General features: G+C 38.6%; 1 protein-coding gene across 3 annotated transcripts in view; it reads right to left on the bottom strand.

The window, feature by feature from the left end:
- The window catches only part of ANXA6 (annexin A6), a 779,963-nt gene that overhangs the window by 683,715 nt on the left and 75,433 nt on the right, over window positions 1-20,815 (bottom strand). For all 3 annotated transcript variants that reach the window (XM_044075649.1, XM_044075650.1, XM_044075651.1), the window contains exon 2: window positions 17,918-17,958. In XM_044075649.1, coding sequence (XP_043931584.1) covers window positions 17,918-17,935 — 18 coding nt within the window. In that variant the 5' untranslated portion in view covers window positions 17,936-17,958. The remainder of the gene's footprint in view (window positions 1-17,917; window positions 17,959-20,815) is intronic.

Below are 20,815 nucleotides of genomic sequence, written 5' to 3'. Positions count from 1 at the left end.
CTATTCCTAATTATTTTAGTGTAAGTTCTTGTTTTCCTATGATGGATTTATCTGTAACTTGTAGTTCATTTTTCTTATTTAAAAATAGAAATTTTGATTTTGATCTATTAAAGTGTAGACCTGAAATCTTATAAAATTTCTCCATTACTTCTTCTAGCTCTCCTAATGACTCTCTAGAATTTGTTAGGGTTAATAAAATATCATCAGCAAGAAACATTATTTTAGATATGTACTGGTCATAGACTTCTATTCCTTTTATTCTTGGATTATTGTGTATTATTTCTGCAAGTATTTCTATAGCCAAAGCAAATAAAATAGGAGAAAGGGGGCATCCTTGTTGTTATATGGATAGATTCTGAGGTGAAAGGACCTAATTTAATGTAGGCTAAGTTATTAATATATATATATATATATATATATATATATATATATATATATATATATATATATATATGTGTGTGTGTGTGTGTGTTTTTAGTAATAAGATGAAGAGAGGACGAAATTCAAATAATGCTAACATTTTAAATAGATATTCCCAGCTGAGGGAATCAAAGGCTTTTTCTATGTCTAATCCAATTACAAGTGTTTCTCTATCTTCTTTATTCACATATTCTATAAGAGTAAGTATCCTTTTAATATTATCATGTGTGTGCCTGTTATATAAAAATCCAGTTTGATCATTATTGTCTTTGAAAGTGGTATTTTCATTCTGTTAGCTAGGACTGACATGAATATTTTGTAATCATTATTCAGTAATGATATAAGTCTGTATGAGTTGCAAAGGTCTGATGGCTTATTATCTTTTAGAATTGGTGTTATAACAGAATATTTCCAAGAGGGTGGTATTTTTGCTTCTGACTGGACTTCTATCAAAGTTTTATGAAAAAGGGAGATTACTGTTGAAGGGAAGAGTTTGTAAATTTCCGTAATTATGCCATCTCTCCCTGGAGTTTTATTAGATTTACTTTCTTTTATCTTGTCAGCAATTTCTTTGTAGGATATAGGTTTTTGTAGGTCTAGTTTTAAGTTTTCTGGAGTTTTTTTTTTATATTGATAAGGTTTGTATCTAAGTTTATTTGGTTAGCATCTAAATCTTCTTTTTTGAAGTGTTCCATATAATGGAACCAAAATGCTTCAAGGATGTCTCCTATATCTGATACTTGTTTCCCTTTCTTTTCATGATATATACTACTATTGTTATTTGCTTTAGACTGTATTTTAATTCTTTTAGATAAGTTATGTAGATATCTGGGGGAGGTGGCTAATGAGTTTATTCTTAAGTTTTCCAAAGCTAGACACGTTTTGTGTGTTAGAATTTCATTATATTTTTTATTTAATTCCTCTATTTCTTTTTTCACTTCTGGACAGTTCTGATTTTTTTTTATATTTTGCTGTCAAGAGTCTGGTTTGCAAGTCTAATGATTCAGATTCCCACTCTCCAACTTTGTTTTTGTACCAGCTAAGGGTCTTACCAAATAAATACGCTTTTAATGAGTCCCAAACCATGACTCTACTAAATAAAATATTCTCATACCCTGTAAGTAGTATGTTTTTGGAATTATTAATGCAAGTATGAACAAGTAATATTTGATGCCTATGGGAGCAGTAGGTGGTAACTGCAGAAATGCCTGGAGGAGCACTCGGCTGTAAGATAAAGATCTGATGGTCAGCCAATTCCAGTATTATAGGTTCATAGGATCATAGGTTCATACTAGGCTATCTGCCCTAGGGCATTTATAAGCCTAGCCAGAGTATGTTTGGCTTTCGCTACCCATTTTAAATTAATTTTGCTATGCCCTTTTTCGAGGTTACTATACTGTGCCTCTGTCTAACAGTGACACAGAAGTGATACCCGGGGTAAGCCTACGATCTCCAATCCACTCATCAAGATTCCTCTTGAAGAGAGTCAATGAGGGACTCTGCCTAACCTGGACTGGGATTTTATTCCAGAGTGAAGGGAGCCTCTGGGTTATGAATCTGTTCCTCCAGCATGTCCTATTTATTTCAGTGCTGAGGTTCAAGTCTCATGAGCGTGTAGCTCGATGGGATTTGGATTTTTTGAGGTGCAGCATGTCCCTTAATTCCGGGTTGGACATGGCTTTATACATCAGGCACAGGTCGCCTTTGAGCAGGCAATATGCCACTGAGTAGTGCTGGAGTTTCTTTAACTGGGCAGGATTGGCATCTGTTTTGAGCCCTTTGATCCTCTTGGTGAGGTACTTTTGGGGTCTTTCCAGTTGCTGCAGGTGTTTGGTAAGGTACATCCCAAAAGGGGCATTGTACTCGATTATGGGCCTGATGAGGTATGAGTAAAGAGGCACAGTGACCTCCCCTAATCTACATGTGAATCCCTTCATGATTAGGTGGGCTGTATAAAATGTTTTTCTAACCACTTTGGCCACGTGGTTGTCAAATGAGAGATTGCTATCAACTTGGGTCCCCAGGTCCCTAATTACTTCTTCTGTACTTAATGGATTACCACCTATCTTTTGTGGGCACTTTGTTTTTGCCAAAGGGGATGACTATACACTTTTTGGCGTTTAGCTTGAGGCCATGGCTCTGGCACCAGTTGTCTGTTTCTATGAGGCCCATTTGGAGGATGCTTGTGTCGGCTGGAAAGTCAATTATGGCGCCCAGTTTGCAGTCATCTGCGAACTTGCTCAGCCACAGTCCTTCTGTGTTGGCCTGTACCTCCGAGAAATATATACCAAAAAAGAGAGGTCCCAGGACTGAGCCTTGTGACATGCCACTTGTAACTGGTTTGGAGTCTGACATGGCTCCAGCAATTCTAACCATGTGGGTTCTGTCCTTGAGCCAGTTTGCAACCCATCTAGTGACATAGGGGGTTATATTTAAGCTGGTGAGCTTATCTATAATGCCTGAGTGGGGTATTGTATCGAAGGCTTTTGCGAGGTCCAGGTAGACTGTGTGGACCACCTTCCCTTCGTTAATGGCCTTGGTGAGTGTTTCAAAGAAGTCGACCAGGTTTAAGAGGCAGGATCTGCCCTTAACAAAGCCTAACTGGGTAGGATCCAGTGCCTGTAGGTCCCCAATATCTTTATTTATGAGGTCCATGATGATCCTTTCCATAGCTTTGCAGACCAAGCTAGTCAGGCTTATGGGGCGATAGTTTCCAGGGTCCATTGAGGCACCACCTGTGTGGAGAGGGACCACTGTTGCTGTACGCCACTCTTTGGGTACATATCCCGTAGTAAGGCTGAGATTGAACAGTAATTTTATGTTTGGGTTTAGCTCTTCTTGGAGTTCATGTAGGACGCAGCCTGGGACACCATCTGGTCCCATTGATGCTGTGTTTTTTGCTTTGGAGAGGGCGGCTCTTACCTGAGCATCTGAGATGTCAGGGGGGCAGCACTCTGCTGGGATAGATATTTGCTTTTTTGGTGGGGAGGGGGGGGGAGTTTGTGCTGAACCTGTCAGCTAGGATGTTGGCAATGTCTGTGGGTTCAGTGTATTTTTTGTCATTTTGGACTAATTCTGAGCATATCTGGGAATTCCCACCCAGGTTCCTAACATAACTAAAGAAAGCCTTGTGATTATCCTTAGTGTCCTGTGCAATTTTTCTTTCAAAGCTGGCCTTAGACGATTTTATGAGTGCCCTTGGTTTTTTGCTAATACTGATCAGAGATGCCTTCCCTTTTTGGGATTTTGCTCTATCATGTAGTAGCTTCCTCCTTCTATTGTATAGTTTGTTTATGGCTGGGGTCCACCAGACAGGATGTCTGCCTTTGGAGGAGTGGGTCTTGGTTTTATTTGGGATTGCATGATCCATGCATTCCTGAAGGTGTTCATAGAATGCATTTATAAAGGATTCTGCGGTCTGGGCCGTATTTTCCACAGGCCCAGGGGCTTTGAAGGATTCCACCTCGGTTTTGAGGAGTATGAAATTTGCTTTAGAGAAGTTTTTCACTGTAGTTTTCTGGGCAGGGGGTGGGGTCGGGATGTGAATATCCAGTGAGATCAGTTTATGGTCTGATCTTACCAGTGAGGGATACACTTCTGGTCTGGAGCTTAGAGTCCCCATATTGGTGATGATCAGGTCCAGTATGTTTTACCCTCTTGTGGGAGTGGTAACAAGTTGTTCCATAGCATTTGAGTTTATGAATTCTAGGAACCTTTGGGCTAGGGTGTTGGAGCTAGAGTAATGCTCCCAGTCTATGTTTGGGTAGTTGAAGTCACCCAATATAATGGTGTTTGGAGAGACCTTCATATTTTCCAGTGTTCTCATGAAGGCCGAGTGGGGTTCCTGGGTTTGGGAGGGTGGTCTGTAGCAGACTATAAACTGGAAGGCAGTTTTACCCACTGTTAGTTGCACATGGATAGTCTCTGATGCTTCGTGCTTTGCCACCAACCTGGAGGTGTGGGTATCTTTGATGAATATCGATACTCCACCTCCATTTGTGGTTCGGTCCAAGTTTTGGGGCCAAAAAGCATGGTATGAGGTATAACCTGGTAGTGCTGGGGTGCTCTCGGGAGCTCTGAACCAGGTTTCTGTTACTGCACAGATATTGATGTTCTCCATGCTAAGGAGAGTTTCAAGTGCGTGCATCTTGAGGTTTAGACTTCTGGCGTTGAGTAGCATTACTCTTAGTTTCTTATCCCTTGTGATACCTATGGAGCTGGGTTTGTCTTTTGAGCCTTGCCTAAAAAAGGCACTATGGGGGTAGCAAGAGCCTTTGCCAATATCTAAAAGCCCAGGGGTGACAGGTGCAAGCCGTCCCTAGCGAAGCATCGTGGCTTGTCGAGCATATCATCCCAGGCTGACAGGCATTGGATCCCCTTTGAATGACACCAGTACTTAAGCCAATTGTTAAAATTGATCATCTTGTCTTCATATTGTGACATCATTCTTGGTGAGGGTAAGATGCTACTCAAGGTCAGGGTCATACCGGCCTGGGCTACATGCTTAGAGAGCTCCTCTATGTCTCTTTTCATGTAGTCCAGGGAGGTACGTCTCAGGTCATTCACACCAGCATGGACAATGACTGAGTCATATTTGTACTTGCCTTGGAGTGACCTGAGTGCTTGTGTTATGTGGCAGATCCTAGCACCCGACAGGCTGCTCACCGTGACCTTCTCCTTGTTCAGCCTGGTGAGCAGGATGTCTGTGTGCCTGATGATAGAGTCACCTATTACAAGTGTATCAGGTGTGTTGTTTAGCCTTAAGGGCTGTGACTGTTTGGCACACTGGCTTTGTGAGATATGTCTTGTACGTGTTTTGTTTTTGGGTAGCGGTTGCTTGGGTGTCTGCTTTGGAGGTCTCTGCTGCTTAGGCAGATCTTTATTTAGAGCCTCCGAGTATGTTTTTGTGTGATTATGTGTTTGTTTTGCTGTCGGGGTAGGTCTATGTGAGACTGGAATTGTAGTGAGTGTGGTTTCCTTCTCCTCCTGACTGGTTATGCCAGTACTCAGTTGAGAGAGCTTAGCCTCCAGTTTGGCTATATGGTTGCATCTCTCACCTGTGTTGGAATTTGTTGGGAGGAGGAGGGGGTTGTCTGTGTACATGAGGCAGTTGTAACATTGCCTCAAGATTCCCAGATTCACCAGCTGGACCGGAGAGGAGATTGACAACTGACCTTTGGACATGCTAGAATAATATTGGGAATTCCTTTATAATTGAAAACAAGGGCCAATGGGGAGTGAGGGTTTAGTGCTTTTAATTTTAATGCTGACTTATATAATTGCTTTAGTGAGCAAGTGCCAGGTAACTTAAGTGCAATGTGTTACAGGTAACTTAAATGCAAAAACGACAAACAGTAACTTTCTTTCAAGTGAAACAAGGAAATTTGTTTTAACTGTAGATACAGAGAATGGCAATAAATAATTAATGGGATTCATAAAGGTTACCACTAAGTGTTTGGTATTCAAATCACCTCTACCACATTGCTTGTGCTAACTACTCACTCAAAATGGTTGCACTAAGTGTAGACTTAGTGATAAAACCTTTATGAATTCCAGTCTTTGAAGAAAGTGAAAACATAATCTACACAAAAAGAAAATTTAGCCAGGAAGCGAATATTGACATACAAAAATAGTCATCATAGAAACAGAAAACAGCCAGTCTAATTGAAACAAATTACATACATACGTACATGCACACATCCAATAAAAAAGACTCTGCTAGGGTTTTTTATCTGAGGTAAATTTAAAGATACAATACAAAAAAGTACTAAAACACTGCATGAATACAAATAAATATTAAAATAATAATAAAGGAGACATAAAAATTTAGCAGATAAACATAATGGCACATATACCATCAGCTTAACCATTTAAGAAAATAATAGGGGTAGTTAAAGCATCGCTGTTGTTTTTTCATATCTTGAAAGTTGCCGCCAAATGATTACTGTAAACATTTTAGATGCAACAAGCATATCAAAAGACAATGCAACTTAAAAAGTGATGTGGAACATCACTGCTTTTGAAAATATATGTTTTGCAGATCTTGGAGTTGCTGTCATAAAGATTATCCTAGTGAATATTTCTCAGGTTACTGTATGTTACCTGGATAGTGATATAAATGCTTATGTAGCACTGTGTTACTTCCTGACATGTTAATACTTACTGATTTGTTAATCTCCTCATCTGGACGCATTCACTTGGGAGACCTCAGTTAATGTACTGAGTAGTATTAGCATCTGTTTATAAACTGGACCGTATAATAGCACATCCATTTTATAGAAAAGTCATTTAAATGACTATCCTGGCAATTGCAGGTCAAAATTTCACACAGTTAAAAAATTATAACCTTGCAATGCTATCAGTTAGTTATAATGGGTAGAGGAACTATTTTACATTAAAATGTGTTGCAAAATGCATAATTATCATACATATACTACTAAATGTAAAATTGAAACTGCAAAACAATACAGATGCCCATTTTAAAAGTGCAATAAGGCCCATGGAGCATGCATGGTACTGATATTATCTCATGCCCAAGGATTATAAGGCACAGACCCTTTAGGCTCATGCCTTACAATTCCTCTGGGCATGTGATATCTGCACCATGCACACTCTTGTGCGTCTTATTACATAGATAAATATTGGCTGAATGTCCGTCTTACTACATTACTTTACTTTAAGCAAATGATCCATACAAAACTAACAGATTACTACTAAAATTAATTTAATTGTGGCCACGGTTCACTTCCTTCATGGGAAAATATCACACACAGGGTGGGATCTCATGTACATTCTTCATTTATAAAGCCTTATAGCCTTTCAACAATGTATAAAGCAATATTTCTTTTTCTTTTTTTTTTTTTTTTTGCAGAACAATGTAGCGGACAGCTGATCTGCTGTGTCGACACCTGAAAGCCGAAAGAAGAAGAAGAATGTTTTCATTAGTATACAGTGCTCCAGTTATTTTTTGCTCTTATTTTACTGATTTCTTAATCACTAGGCTAGAAGATTAAAGCATTTTTGGGAGGAACTTTTTATTTTATTGCCTATCTTTAACATCTGAACCAAAAATCAGATAAGGAAAATGCAGAAGAAATGAGTTTGAAGGAACTATAAACAGCTCGTTGTAAAACTAACAGTAAGATTTTTTTAAGAGTTCGTGGAAAACAAGGTTAAAACTGCTGACAAGGCACATAGGCAAGTTCTTCTTCTGCCTTATTGAACTTTATTTGTCCCCTCTGCTGATGCCAATACAGCTTGTGCATTATTTTAGGTATGTGACACTGCTGGGGGGGTGGGGGTGACAAGTTCTTTAGCATTTGGAGGGTTCCGCATACTCATATTGAAATTGTAAAGTTAACTACAACATTAGAGTCATACATGTATATGTAAAGAAAGCAAGGACAAACGTGTGATCAATATGAAGCTCCAGTAGCTTGCTTTTAAGACAGGCATGTTGATTGTGTGAGGCTCATATAAGAAAAAAGTTCTCATACATATTTCTCTTGTATATTATGCAGGGAAGATGCTGACAGAATGACAGATTTAGAAATGTACATGTATACATTTTACTGTCGTACTTAGAAACTTTTTATTTTATCTGTACATTTTTGCATCAGTTAATACAGCCATATCTCTGCAATGTACCCCTCACAGTTCCTTTACCCCCTATTTTAGACATATGCACTATATAAACTTTAAAAATAAACACATGCACCTACTGAAAGTGAAATGTGCTTATTCTTGAAAAATGCGCTAATGTACATTTACATAATTCAATGAGATTTATAATCTGAGAAATTTCTACTATCACATATAATGATTATGTGTCATATGACAGAAAAACATGTCTCCATCACATTAGTAATGTCATAAAAAAAAACTCATCCAATGACCAATCCCCTACAACTGGCAGTACTTCAGTTGTGAAGAGGAATATAATATGATATTGTTGTTGAAGGCCATACATGCTTGCTGCTTTACATAACTGGTCAGTCATAAAAAGAGTGAAAAGGCGACTGCCCAGACTGCTGGTTGCTTCTTTTGAATTATTTTTCTTTTCAATTAAAATAAATCATTAAAAATAAAAAAAATAACAGCATAATAACTATTAAAATGCTTTAGTACTCCAACAAAGCAATGTGCTTTTGTTCCTTGATAGGACTGTGAAACAAAACTAAAATCACACATTTACAAAAGTTTGACATAATCTTGTTCAGGTGACCCCATTCATTAATGCTTTAAACATCTCACTAAAAAATCTCCATCTCATTCAGCCCTTATATCAGTCTCACTAGCCAAACATACTCCCTGCATTCCAAGAGTTTCTTTGCTGCATTCTGAATGTAAGGGGAGTACACAACCTCTAACTGGATTTTTTAAAATAACTTATTGTACAGCTCATGGTATCTTTAAATAAAACATTTGTCTCATCCTTTATCCTGGTGACGTGCATCATATAGTTATTTTCATGACTTTCTAGAATTTCTCCCAATATCATAAGCAATACACTGCCTGCAGAAGGCAGCCAACATAAATTATATATTTTTTATATTACAAGAGAAGATATCCAGTAAAGGAAAATGTCTGCCTCTCAAAAGGATTTAATGGCTTACACAATCCATATATTTATAATGTATCGAGTTACTCAGTGAATAGCTACTGATTGGTCACCGATATCATTATTTGACTGATAAACTGATTTTATCTTTTGACAATAAGCACTTTGCTTTCTCCAGCATCTTTTACCACTTTGGCAAACTACATATTTGTTTTTCCTTCAAACTTAGTCCATTTTCTTCTTGGTTTTCTTTCATAATCTGTAAGATTTTATTAGCTCTGAGACCACCAAATCCATTATTCCTACAGTACCTGGTTGTGCTACTGCTTCTTTAAATAACCACTATGTATAGTCACCACTTCCCAGTTAAGTGATGACTGCTCAACTCAGCCTTTGTACCGTTACTAGAATGAACACTTTCCACACATAAGATAACATCTTTTCTGATGGTACAGATCACTTATTTACTGCTAATATTAAGTCAGTCACAGACTGCGGTGGTGGTGCTGCGGTAGCATTGTCGCCTCACAGTAAGAAGCTGTCCGGTTCGATTCTTAGCTAAAGCGTCGTCTGCGTGGAGACATGCGTGAATGGGCGTACCTTCATTGAAGGTTGTGCGTCAGAGCTGGCAACTCTTTACGTAAAAATCGACTGCCAATCATTAGCGGACCGGAGTTCCGCTGTGGCGACCCCTAACTGGGAAAAGCCAAAAGACACAACAACATTAAGTTAGTCACAGCATCACCTTTACCCAGCTCCTTTTGCTCCAAACAGCTGTATAATCCGCACGCTCTAGTCTCCCCATCAGCATATAATCCACCCTGGAAAACAGTAATTTTATCTCTTTAATAGGTAAGAAAGTTTAGTGCCGTACTGTGCACTCCACCTATTACAAACTGCCACACTGCATTCTCTGCCTCGTTAGCATCTTTGTGGAAAAAATGCCAATCCAAAGAACAGAGCAGTTTCCACAATATTCTGTATACATTTCACTCAATCCATATAAATATAACCTCTGTTCTACCCTAAAAACAGTCCAAAGACCTAAGAGGTCTAACCTAGTCAGCTAAAAGTAAAGAAAAAATAACATTAATAAAACTTCACTTTCAACTATTAACTAAATTTACCATGAAGGAAGATAGAAGAATCAGACAGATGAATTATTTGATATGCATTGCTGTAGCCTGACGGAAGCAAGGTATTGTATGGAGACCAAAGGCAAGTTAGAGTATATTGAATATTTAACAGTGGGCTTCACAGAAAAATGTCTGGCAAAGGTGCCCATTGATATTAAAATGTGCATACGACAGGAACATTGCAGAACAGTAAGGGGATTCAAGGAACAGTAAGGGGATTCAAGGTGATAAAAAACAAAGCCTGCATGTAGCTGGTTAGCTTAAATCTGAATATTAAGTAACATTCTGAGTGGTGCTTTGGCTGAAGGTGTTCCTCTAGCCAAGAGGGAAAAGTCAGTACCATTGTGCAATGTAAACTGTACATAAAACCACACCATTATATATTAGAACAATGGCACAGCTACAAGTCACAAATGATGCTCATTCAAGGATATTTGATTTATATCCAAAGCTTGTATCAACATATTTTGCTAAACTTAATAAAATAATGATTGGTTCATTTCAAGATGATCACTCTGCTTTAAATGGGTACTTCAGGAAGTGTATGGCAAAAAATGTATGAAGTATTACTTGTAATTAACCTGTGTGAGTTGTAGTAGATGTGAAATATTGCATCTGCTTGAGCTAACTGATAATATTTTGGTCAGAACTTCAGAAATGCTTCAAAAACAAAAACTGACAGTGTAACATCTTTACTACACATGCGAGTCCAGTGGAGCAAAGTTTTCCATAGCCTAATGTAAGCAAAGTTGTTTCAGCTTTTGAAAATATGATGATACCAAAAGTAATAGAACTTTTGACACAAAAGGCATAGATAGGGCTTTGTATTAGAAATGTACCTCACAGGATGCACAGTAGCATGTCTGGAGAGTTTCTCCCCGGGCCTCCGCTGAAAACCGACAGATCTGTCCAACTGGACCTCCCTGGTAAACAAATGTAAAATAAATAAGTCCTGCCCAAACCACACTCAACATCCAACAACTGGTGAAAGTAAAGTAATATTCATACCTATGGCAGCATGACTATTCATTATCTATTCATAGTTTGCCCTTTTTCTCAAGGTAGTGTGATCTCGGAGTTGGTATATTTAATTAGTGGGGGGGGGGTGAGGGTGGATCCCCCCTGCAAAAATGAAGAAAAAAAATACTTGCAGTCTTTTCCATACCACAACATGCCTGTTCCACTGGTCAATCACTGAGGCCACACCCACGTCTGAGCAGATCAGCCTGCGAGGTACTTTTCTAATAAAATCCTCAGATGGAACCAGATTAAACATGAGTGGGACACCACACAAGAATAGGACACTTTACAGAGCTCAAATGGACTGCTAAACTGAATGGTAAAAATATGTGGGAATCATTTTTTGACACATACACTAACTTACTTACCACTGTGTGATATGACAATGACTTGGCAAATAAAATACAAATGGGTACAAGGCATGACTTCTACTGATGTGCTGATCTTTCTGCCCTGTAGAGTAAACTGCAATAGACAGAGCATTATCACCTGACTATTATACTTTAAGGGAGATCAAGAGAGTGGAAACGTTTCTGAAAATTATTCCAAAGATTATTTGGAGTACAGGAGAAAGAGCTGAGAATGATAAGCTAAAGTCCTGACAATTTGCACCTTGGAAGAGATAAGAGTTACGGCATGCAGGCATGCTACAAAACTACAAGTCTTTACATTACAGGTAAAAAGGGAAATGAGCTGTAAACATGAAGAAAAAGGGCTTCAGAAAGGCATAAAAAGGTTATGATTACTATTCTAGAAGAGCCAAGATAAGATTTTATTTTACGGAAACTGCTTGAGTCTTGCTTACAGGAATATGAATCTGAAAGAGATGAACATCTGAAACATTCATTACAACACTGGTCTTCAGCTAGATGTCTCTTCTGCCTTTATGGCTATGCATAATAAACCAAGAATAACAACTCCACTCCAGCATCATTACTATAATGTAGAGTAAGCTGTGTGGTAAAGCTTGGAATTGTGGGATTCTCAAGAAGGGAGACAGATGTCCACAGCTCACACAAGAAGATGTTCAGATGAAAGGTCTGAAGAAGGACAGAATTCAGTTCAGTGTTTTTGAGAACTGTTAGTAGCAGGTAGAATAAGAAAATATCTCAGAAAAACCGAGATAAAGAGAGGCCAAAGTGTACAAAAACAGAGGGGAAATGCTACAACTGATGCAGAAAAAGCAGGAACAAGGTGGAATAAGCAGGATGACTGATTATTAAAAAGACTGATCCAAAACTTTACCTGAAAATAAAAATAATTAATGTAAATGCCACTAGTTCTCAATGTATCTTTGACTGATCCAAAACTTTACCTGAAAATAAAAATAATTAATGTAAATGCCACTAGTTCTCAATGTAACTTTCATATTATTTTTATGTCAGTGTTCAGATTATTGTATTTTGATATTGTACCCTTGTAACTAGGTTGTGACTTAAAAGGGTCAGACCAGATTATTTAATTGGTTATCAAACTGTAACATAAATCAAATAAAATAAAATTAAGTGGGAGCTGCATTTAAGGTGTGTGTGTGCAGGGTCTATATTAGATGTTCGAACTTTTAAAAGTTTGACCGTCATATGGTCGACACCATATGATCGAACTTTTAAAAGTTCGAACATCTAATAAAAAAAAAATAAACTACACAAAAAAATCTACGTGAACGATTTAAGCAGGGAGGCAAGCTCCCTGCGCCCACCCCCCCCCACACACACCCTGCTCTTTAAATATACCATCTCCGAGACCACACTACAGTGCAGAAAAGGGAAATCTTCCCATTCCGTACTGCAGGGAGAGCTCTGTCAAAATGTTCAAACTTTCAAAAGTTCGATCATATGATGTTGACCATGATGGTCGAACTTTTGAAAGTTCGACAATCTGATATAGACCTGTGTGTGCATGCATTCACATGTGGATGTGTATAAATGTGCAGAAGGGATGTAGTGTAATGTACTTTGAAATTATTCAATACAGAATTAAAAATGATATCATACCACACAAGTTGTTTTGTTATTTCAGAAAAAAAATCAGAAAAACTGTTCTGGGTACTGAGTCCATCTGACCCACAGAGACACATAGTTTAATATGGTGTTGATGCAAAGTCTTTTTGGAGTATGGTTGGTAAACACTCTGTCACTATTAGCGGGGAGTACAAGCTCACTGCCAAGTCATTCTTCGATGCATTTGCAAGAAATGAGCATATTTTGGGGGAAAACATCTGTAAAAGAAGAGGCAGGACTGGGGCAAGAATCAATTCTTGTGAGTAAAAAGTACCATGGATGTATATTTTTTCTTTATTTATTATTTTGTAATAATAATAGCCTCTTGCTGGATGGAATGAAACAAATATAACACATTACTGAAAACTTTTTGAATCAAGAGCATTGTTCAAAAAGGTTTTAACAATGTCCTATACTCGTTTCATTCCAACATTGTTTTTGATTCAACAGGTTTTTAACAATGTCTTATACTGGTTTCATTCAATCCAGCAAGAGGCCAGCATGTCATCTATAGACACATAAACACAAAAAGTTGCAGAGAAAAACATGAGATAACTAAATAAAATGGAGAAAAAACTGTATCCACACTAACTCTGTGGGACCTCTTTGTGTTACTTGATGGCACTGAGCTGGAACACCTAGCTGTCATTTAGTTATTTTTTTAACCTCTAAAAACTTATTTCTAAAATTCTTGGAATGGAGACATATAACCATCATACAACCTTCAGTACACAATGCAAAACCTACTCCTTCTACACTCCCACACATTGCAACTCCACATAGATCACTCGAGTCACCATGAAATCTGGTCTAAGCCTATAAGGCTCACAATGTCTGCTACCATATAGGGAAATTTCTTAGTGACTGGTGACTCTATGCATAGGCATACAGACTCCACATTTACCAGACTGGAAAAGGACAGGGTGACTGTAAGCTGCTTGTCAGGTGCCAGGATCAGTGATGTCACAAGGGCCCTAAGGCCCATTAAACAAGACAAATATGACTACTGCCTAGTCGTAGCTGAAGTTCTCTTCCCAAGAGGGCATGCTGAGAGACATGATGGAACTTATTATGCATGTGTTAGTGGCAGGAAAGTCACTAGTCTTGAGTAGTCCACCTCTCATACTAGGATTTCTGCATATTGGCTAAAGGCTTTGCTGCCCCATAGTGTCCTTTTAGGCATAGTCTCCCTACCAGACATTCCTACAAAGTAAACTCAACCCCAGATTTGAACATCATAGTAGCACTACTCAGTTCTAGAATCTTAAGCAGAAAGAACCTGGAACTTAAATCCATCTTACAATTTGTACAGCTTCATACCCATGTAGTTACAGAGACATAGTTTCAGTACAAAGTAACCACTCCCTCTATATTAGAGTTCAATGCCTGTTATGCCATTAGGCCCCTAGGTGATTGTGGAGCAGTATTTGTACTTGTCAGAAACACCATCACTTTGAGTCATATGATCCACAACCCTAAATTGGGGGTCTTGGATATCCAAACCATTTTTAAAAAATCCAGTCTTTACTTCATTGCTAGCTACAAATCCCAATTAATGTCTCCCAAAGATCATGGAAATTACATTAATAGCATAGGAGGGATACATATCAATCTATATACTGTCTTGCGAGGGGGCTTCCATTACCCAAGCATTGACTGACACACTTGCACTTCTAAACATGGAGATGCCCAGCATTTCCTTGAGTTTACCAGTGCCAATTCACTGGAGTAAACTGTACAATTACCCACTAGAATCTGTAATATCCTTGACCTGGTCCTTGCTCCTGCCTGTACCCTGATGCACATTACCTCATCCCTGGTTAAATATAACCACAAATCATTTACCTTCTCTGTCAGGCTTAATGGTACTACTGCACCACCAAATTGAACCATCTTTAGGGACTTCCTCAGGACAAACTTACTTCAGCTTGTAGAAGATCATTGCAAAATTCTCAACAAGCTTCCACAAATGGCCACATTCTCTTTTAATTTTTGCCAGGATCTAAATAACCGCATAGAAAAGTCTGTATCTATCTTCCCTAAGTATAATGGTAAATTCAGGAATAAACCTCTCTGGTGGAACTCCCGTATTAACAAACTTCATAACAAAATGAAAATAATAAACATTGTACGAAATCCCCATCACCCTACCTGCGACCCACACTGAAACGTGAGAGCAAGGAATTTACTACCAGTATTAGGAAATGTAATGAGGAGTACAAACGAAAGGTTGTTTCAGACACCAAATGAAACTGCAAATCTATCTTCAGTTATGACAGGAAATTAAATTAAGGAATAATATTCAGTAATGAACTGAGTTATTCCATAAGAATTTCACACATTCCATTCCCAAGGATATAGCCAACATACTAGCAGACAAATTTAGTGCTAATTTTACCCCACCTACCCACATTGTTGTGTCGACTACCCCTCAAACTTCAGTTTCTCAGTTTTTCCTTGTAATTACTTTGGAACAAGTCTCATCAGAGATAAAAATAACATTGCTTTGGGACAAAATAACATATCAGGCTGCATTCTCGTCAATGAACTATGTGAGTCTTTTCTTAAACTGTTCAAACTGCTTCTATCCACAGGGTTTGTCTCTGATGCCTGCAGAAGCTGCCATGACTCCTCTGTACAAGGATGGCACTTCTACAGACCCAGGAAGTTACAGGCCCATCAACCTCACCAGCCGTATATGCAGAGCTATAGAATGTATCATAGCAGAACTCATTTATGCAAATATAGACAATTGACCTGATCTAGACCCAAGTCAGTCTGGTTTTGTGAAGGGCAGGTTCTGTCACCTGAATGTAACAAACTTCTTTAAAAAGGTTACATAAGCTATGGACAGTGGTCTCTCTGTGCATACCGCTTATCTTGTCCTGGGCAAGGCTTTTCATGGCAGCCATTTGAAATGTCAGGACCTGCTAGAGTGAGTCTTGAAACACAGAGACTGAATGGCCAAAAAACAGACTTACATATACTAAACCTGAGATGGCCGTTTCTCAGGATATTCCCTTTTCTCTGAGGTATAGTACATTGGATTTAGTTTGTATAGGTTCAGAGGATGCAGGGGGTTTGTCACCCACAAACAGGAAGTTTAAAGGAGAAGAATGAGGTTCAAGATTCTCCATTCTGCATTTTTGGCCATTTTTATATTTGTAATATTTGCACTCAGCATTTGGAGTGCCTGCATTTCAGTAGGTAGCTCTTTAGACACTACCCCCTATTATTATTTTATTGAAAAGTTAGACAAACATAATGTAAGCCCTATGTTGTCCACTAGATTGCAAACTGGCTATCCAATAGATATCCTTTGCTGCTACCCTCTCTGAATGTAAAATTGTAACCAGTGGAGAAGGATATTTGACCCAGTTTGCTGATGACTGCAAACTGGGCACTGTTATCTGCTGACTCACTGATACTAAACTGCTCCAAAAAAGGGCTGGAATATGCACGTGCCTAATGTATTGAAAACTATCTCAAGCAAAATGTACAAAAAGTTCACAGAGAAGCATTTGGCATAAATGTTGTTCCTACCTCATATACTATAAGTGTACTCCTCTTAAAACAGATATTGTCATAAGAAGTTCAGTACTTATGCAGACAGCTGTATTTCCCTCATTCAGTCATCATGTTTCCATCCTAAATTAGGAAATTTTTCAATCCAGCCCACTTAATTTCCAAAAGAATAGCTTCAAGATGCAAAAAAGTCATCTTACAACCAGTGTTAGCATGCACATGTATGCAATGTTTGATTTAAGAAGAGAGCACTATTAAGTACAAATAAAGGGTGCCAAAAACCTTTAAGTGTATCTACCTAAAGGTGTATATGGCTAGGTCTATTATAGTCTTGGTGAGTGCTTGTCTAGTACTGGTCCTATGTTTACTTACCCTATACAGCAAGCAAAACCTGAGCAAAACATGAGAAAACAAGACAGGAAATCTTTCTACATATGATTGTGCATTATTAAATTATGAGGTGTGACCTATCTGTGACAAGTACACCAACACCAGTATTCTGAAACAAACATATATCCATGCATCAAGCAAATGCTTCATGTTTTCAGATGTCCAACAAACACCTTCTGGCATACAAAATCAGGCAGACTGTTTGTACATACTAGTCATGGATACAGTGGCTCCATGGCACAGTCATATAAGTGTGCAGTTAACAAGCAGTTATAAGTGGAAGGATGAACTATTAAAAAGTTCTATAGTATACTTTATTCTTCAAGTCTATCTGTGTGTGTGTGTGTGTGTGTGTGTGTGTGTGTGTGTGTGTGTGTGTGTGTGTGTGTGTGTGTGTGTGTGTGTGTGTGTGAGCATACTCAACCAGGTATATTTTATGTTTGAAGAATTTCATACAATATGTTTAAGTAAGAACTCTTAAGGGAGGAGTACGAAAGTGAAGAGGTCAGAAGTGAAGCACATTCCTGCAGATGTAAGAAAAACACCACTAATTATTCTGATGTTGCTCTGTTTGTATATATTTATCTGGTGTCAGATACTTCCATCACTTAGTCTTACCCAAACTGTACAAATAAAACACAAATATAGTTACTTGCAGACATCATAATTGTGTACATCCTGCCAGGAGGGCTACAAAGCCTCACAGATGCCAACTTAATTAAGAAGTGATGATCACAAGGTTAATTCACAAAACTGTACAGGCAAACACAAAGTCAACTCCAGCTGTGTCAGGCTACATATAGGAATTGTCTCGAACTGAACTAAAATGCTAATTTAAGTGGTTATGTATCAGAAACCCAACTCACCTTTCCTGTTGGGGCCATGGCAGTGGATGTTGATAGAAAATCTGTAAAGACAATAATAATAAAGATGAAATTATTCTAGTTCTCTGCTTCCCACAAATACTATGTAAAAGAATAGCACACACTGAAAGCTATTTAATTCTAGTCCTGTAGTAGCAGTTTTTTTTCTGACCTAGTCTGAACATGCATTTAGGAGCTCTTCCTTAAATTCTTGTCTGCACACATGCTTGCAGAAGCTGTAATACAGAGGCCTTCCTCTTAAGAAAACTATTTCTGTCTTTACATTTTCAAAATTGACCAGCAAACTATATTTGTTCACCATGATTGCCAATAAGTAGATTTTTGCATAATTCTTTAACATTATGTTTGAACTACCCCTAGTGTTACAACCCCTGAACACTTGTTGACACTATGGACTAAGTTAGATGTTTCAGTGATGATACCTTGCCTTGCCTTTGTTTACCTTTTGTATTCAGTCTGCTTGGCTAGTTTATGATGTACATTCTCTGAGAAGCAGCACTGTGATTTATTACCTCTGTAAAATCAGCGTAATTGTTATCCTTTTTTAATACACATTTTCCTATCAGTCATTAGTAGTACAGTATCAATATATTCATCTACATCATCATGCCCAGGTCATGACTGAAAAGGGTCCCTAGAGTAGCCTATATACCAGTTTATCAAAAAATAAATAAATACAAATCAAGGATAACAAATTATCCCTTCTATCGAGACCTGGGACTTGCTAAGAGACCAATGGACATATGTATAGTACTCTAGAGTTGGCTTGCAAAAGAGAGGAGTACCTCCTCTTCTCCAGTTACAGAATATACTTCTCCAGTTCACAATGTTCATGTTTTCTCTTCTCTGCTCAGTTATCAGCATGTCTGTAAGGTTTACTGCTTTCTGACGAATAACATTTTCTAGCAAAATTCCCCAGTGTCACCTACTGGCTGCATTCTGAAAAATTTGGGGCAATGATTCTAGGCTTCAGATAACACTGATGCCACACAGCCAAACCCTTATTTATTTATTTTATTTATATTTGTTAACCACAAACAGCAGTGATCTCCATGGATCTTTTTCAGACACATCCAGTGAGCGTTGTCTGGTTAAATTATTTGCTCAGAATCACACAGGGAATGGAGGTTGAGGGAATCAAACTCTGGACCACATGAAACAGCTCCTTAATCCTCTGTGCCAAATGCCAGATGATGAAAAGAGTTTACACAAAGCTTAAGATAGGGTAGAAGGCATCTCCAATCACTACACCTAAAAGGTTCTGGCATGTGTATGAAAATAATGGCATTCCATAACATTCTAGGTTAAGAACTGCATTATATATTCAGTGTTTATCCCAGGTGCACCTGAGGTAATCCATCACCGTACAAAGGTAGGTAGCTTCAAAGGTAACATGCTGACTAAACGCAAGCGCAATGTTGTTATACAGTGCCAGAATATGTAAATACCAAAGTGGAAAGAACAGTTATATTCTTCATAACTGCCTTATACAAAAGGTCATGAGCCTGAGAAACTCCCTGATTGTAAGAGAAAGAAGAGGCAGAATACTTTGGTAGAAGGAAATTAGAGACTGAACATTTGGAGGAGGAAGAGGAGCCAGCATGAGATTTGTCTGAAACCTTTAGCCCAGGAAGATGTGGGCCTGTGGGGGGGAAGAACAGACTTTTTGAAATTTATTGTGAACCCCAACCTTAGCAGAAGAGAAATAATGAACTATAGAGCTTGTTCCAGGGTAGCTGGACAGGGAGCTAGAAAGAGAATATAGTCCAGGTAAGGGTAAATCTGGATGACCTGAAGTCTGCAGTAAGCAATTACAGGAGTGAGGCACTTTGTGAATTCCCTTAGGGCAGTGGAAAGATCAAAGGGCAAACCTGGAAATGAAAGTACAAGTAAGCAATAGAGAAATGTAAACACTTCCTGTAAATAGGATGAATGGAAATGGGAAGAATAGCATCCTTGATGTCCAGAGAGGCTGTGTAAGCCTGAGGAAGAATAAGAGGAAGCAATGTTTGCAAGGACAGCATGTGGAAGGTAGAAACCTTCAGAAAAGTGTTTAGGTGAGAAAGATCCAGAATGAGTCTCCAAGGGCCATCTTTTCTGGGTACAAGGAAACATCCTGGAGTAAAATCCTCTTGCTCGGAGGGGTGCAAGAACTTCTTGAATTGTTCTCTGATGTAGAAACTCATGAAGCACCTCTGGAAATAGATGCAGTTGGTCATGAGATGGTTGTGGAATACCCATGTATGGAGGAAGAGTTTTCCAGACCATGAAGTACCCTTGTTTGATAATAGAAAGAGCCCATGAGTGCTGAGTAATAGTTTCCCAAACTGGAAGAGACAGGAAAAGATGATGAGAAAGAGGAACAAGACTGAGATGAGTGTGGCAGTCACAGACTACCTGGCTTGTCCAGAAAGGGCTGCTTCTGGGCAGGAACTGCCTGAGAGGGCTTAGACTGAGGAGCTCTCCTACCTCCTTTTTTGCTTTTTGAAGTGGGCAGATGAGTTTGTTTCCTAACAAAGAAAGTCTTTGAGGGATAATTCTTCTGAAATTTGGGAATAGGTGAAACAAAGATAAGTTTTAAGTCCTTTAGTCCCTTGCCTTTCTCCAGCAAAGATTTAAACAAATCTGCAGCTGCAGCCTCAAACAAAGCACTGCTGTCTAAAGGACCATCCTTTAATTTTCCTTCGAGATCATCTGCAAGTGGCTGAGGCCTCAAACAGGAATACCTACTAAGAACAGATCCAAATGCAGCTGCCTAGAAGATGCTTCTGCTGCATCATAGCTGCATTAAATGGAGTGGCATGCTACCTTTTAATGTCAGAGTCTGGAAGGTGAGAAACTGCTTCAGCGACTTGAGAAAGAAAAATCCAAACCACATTT

The sequence above is a fragment of the Protopterus annectens genome, chromosome 6.part1 (genome assembly GCF_019279795.1).
Source record: "Protopterus annectens isolate FY-2018-M chromosome 6.part1, PAN1.0, whole genome shotgun sequence".
Lineage (NCBI taxonomy): Eukaryota > Metazoa > Chordata > Ceratodontiformes > Protopteridae > Protopterus > Protopterus annectens.
Note: the sequence above shows the minus strand (reverse complement) of the source record. Positions and strands in the feature narration are given on the sequence as shown.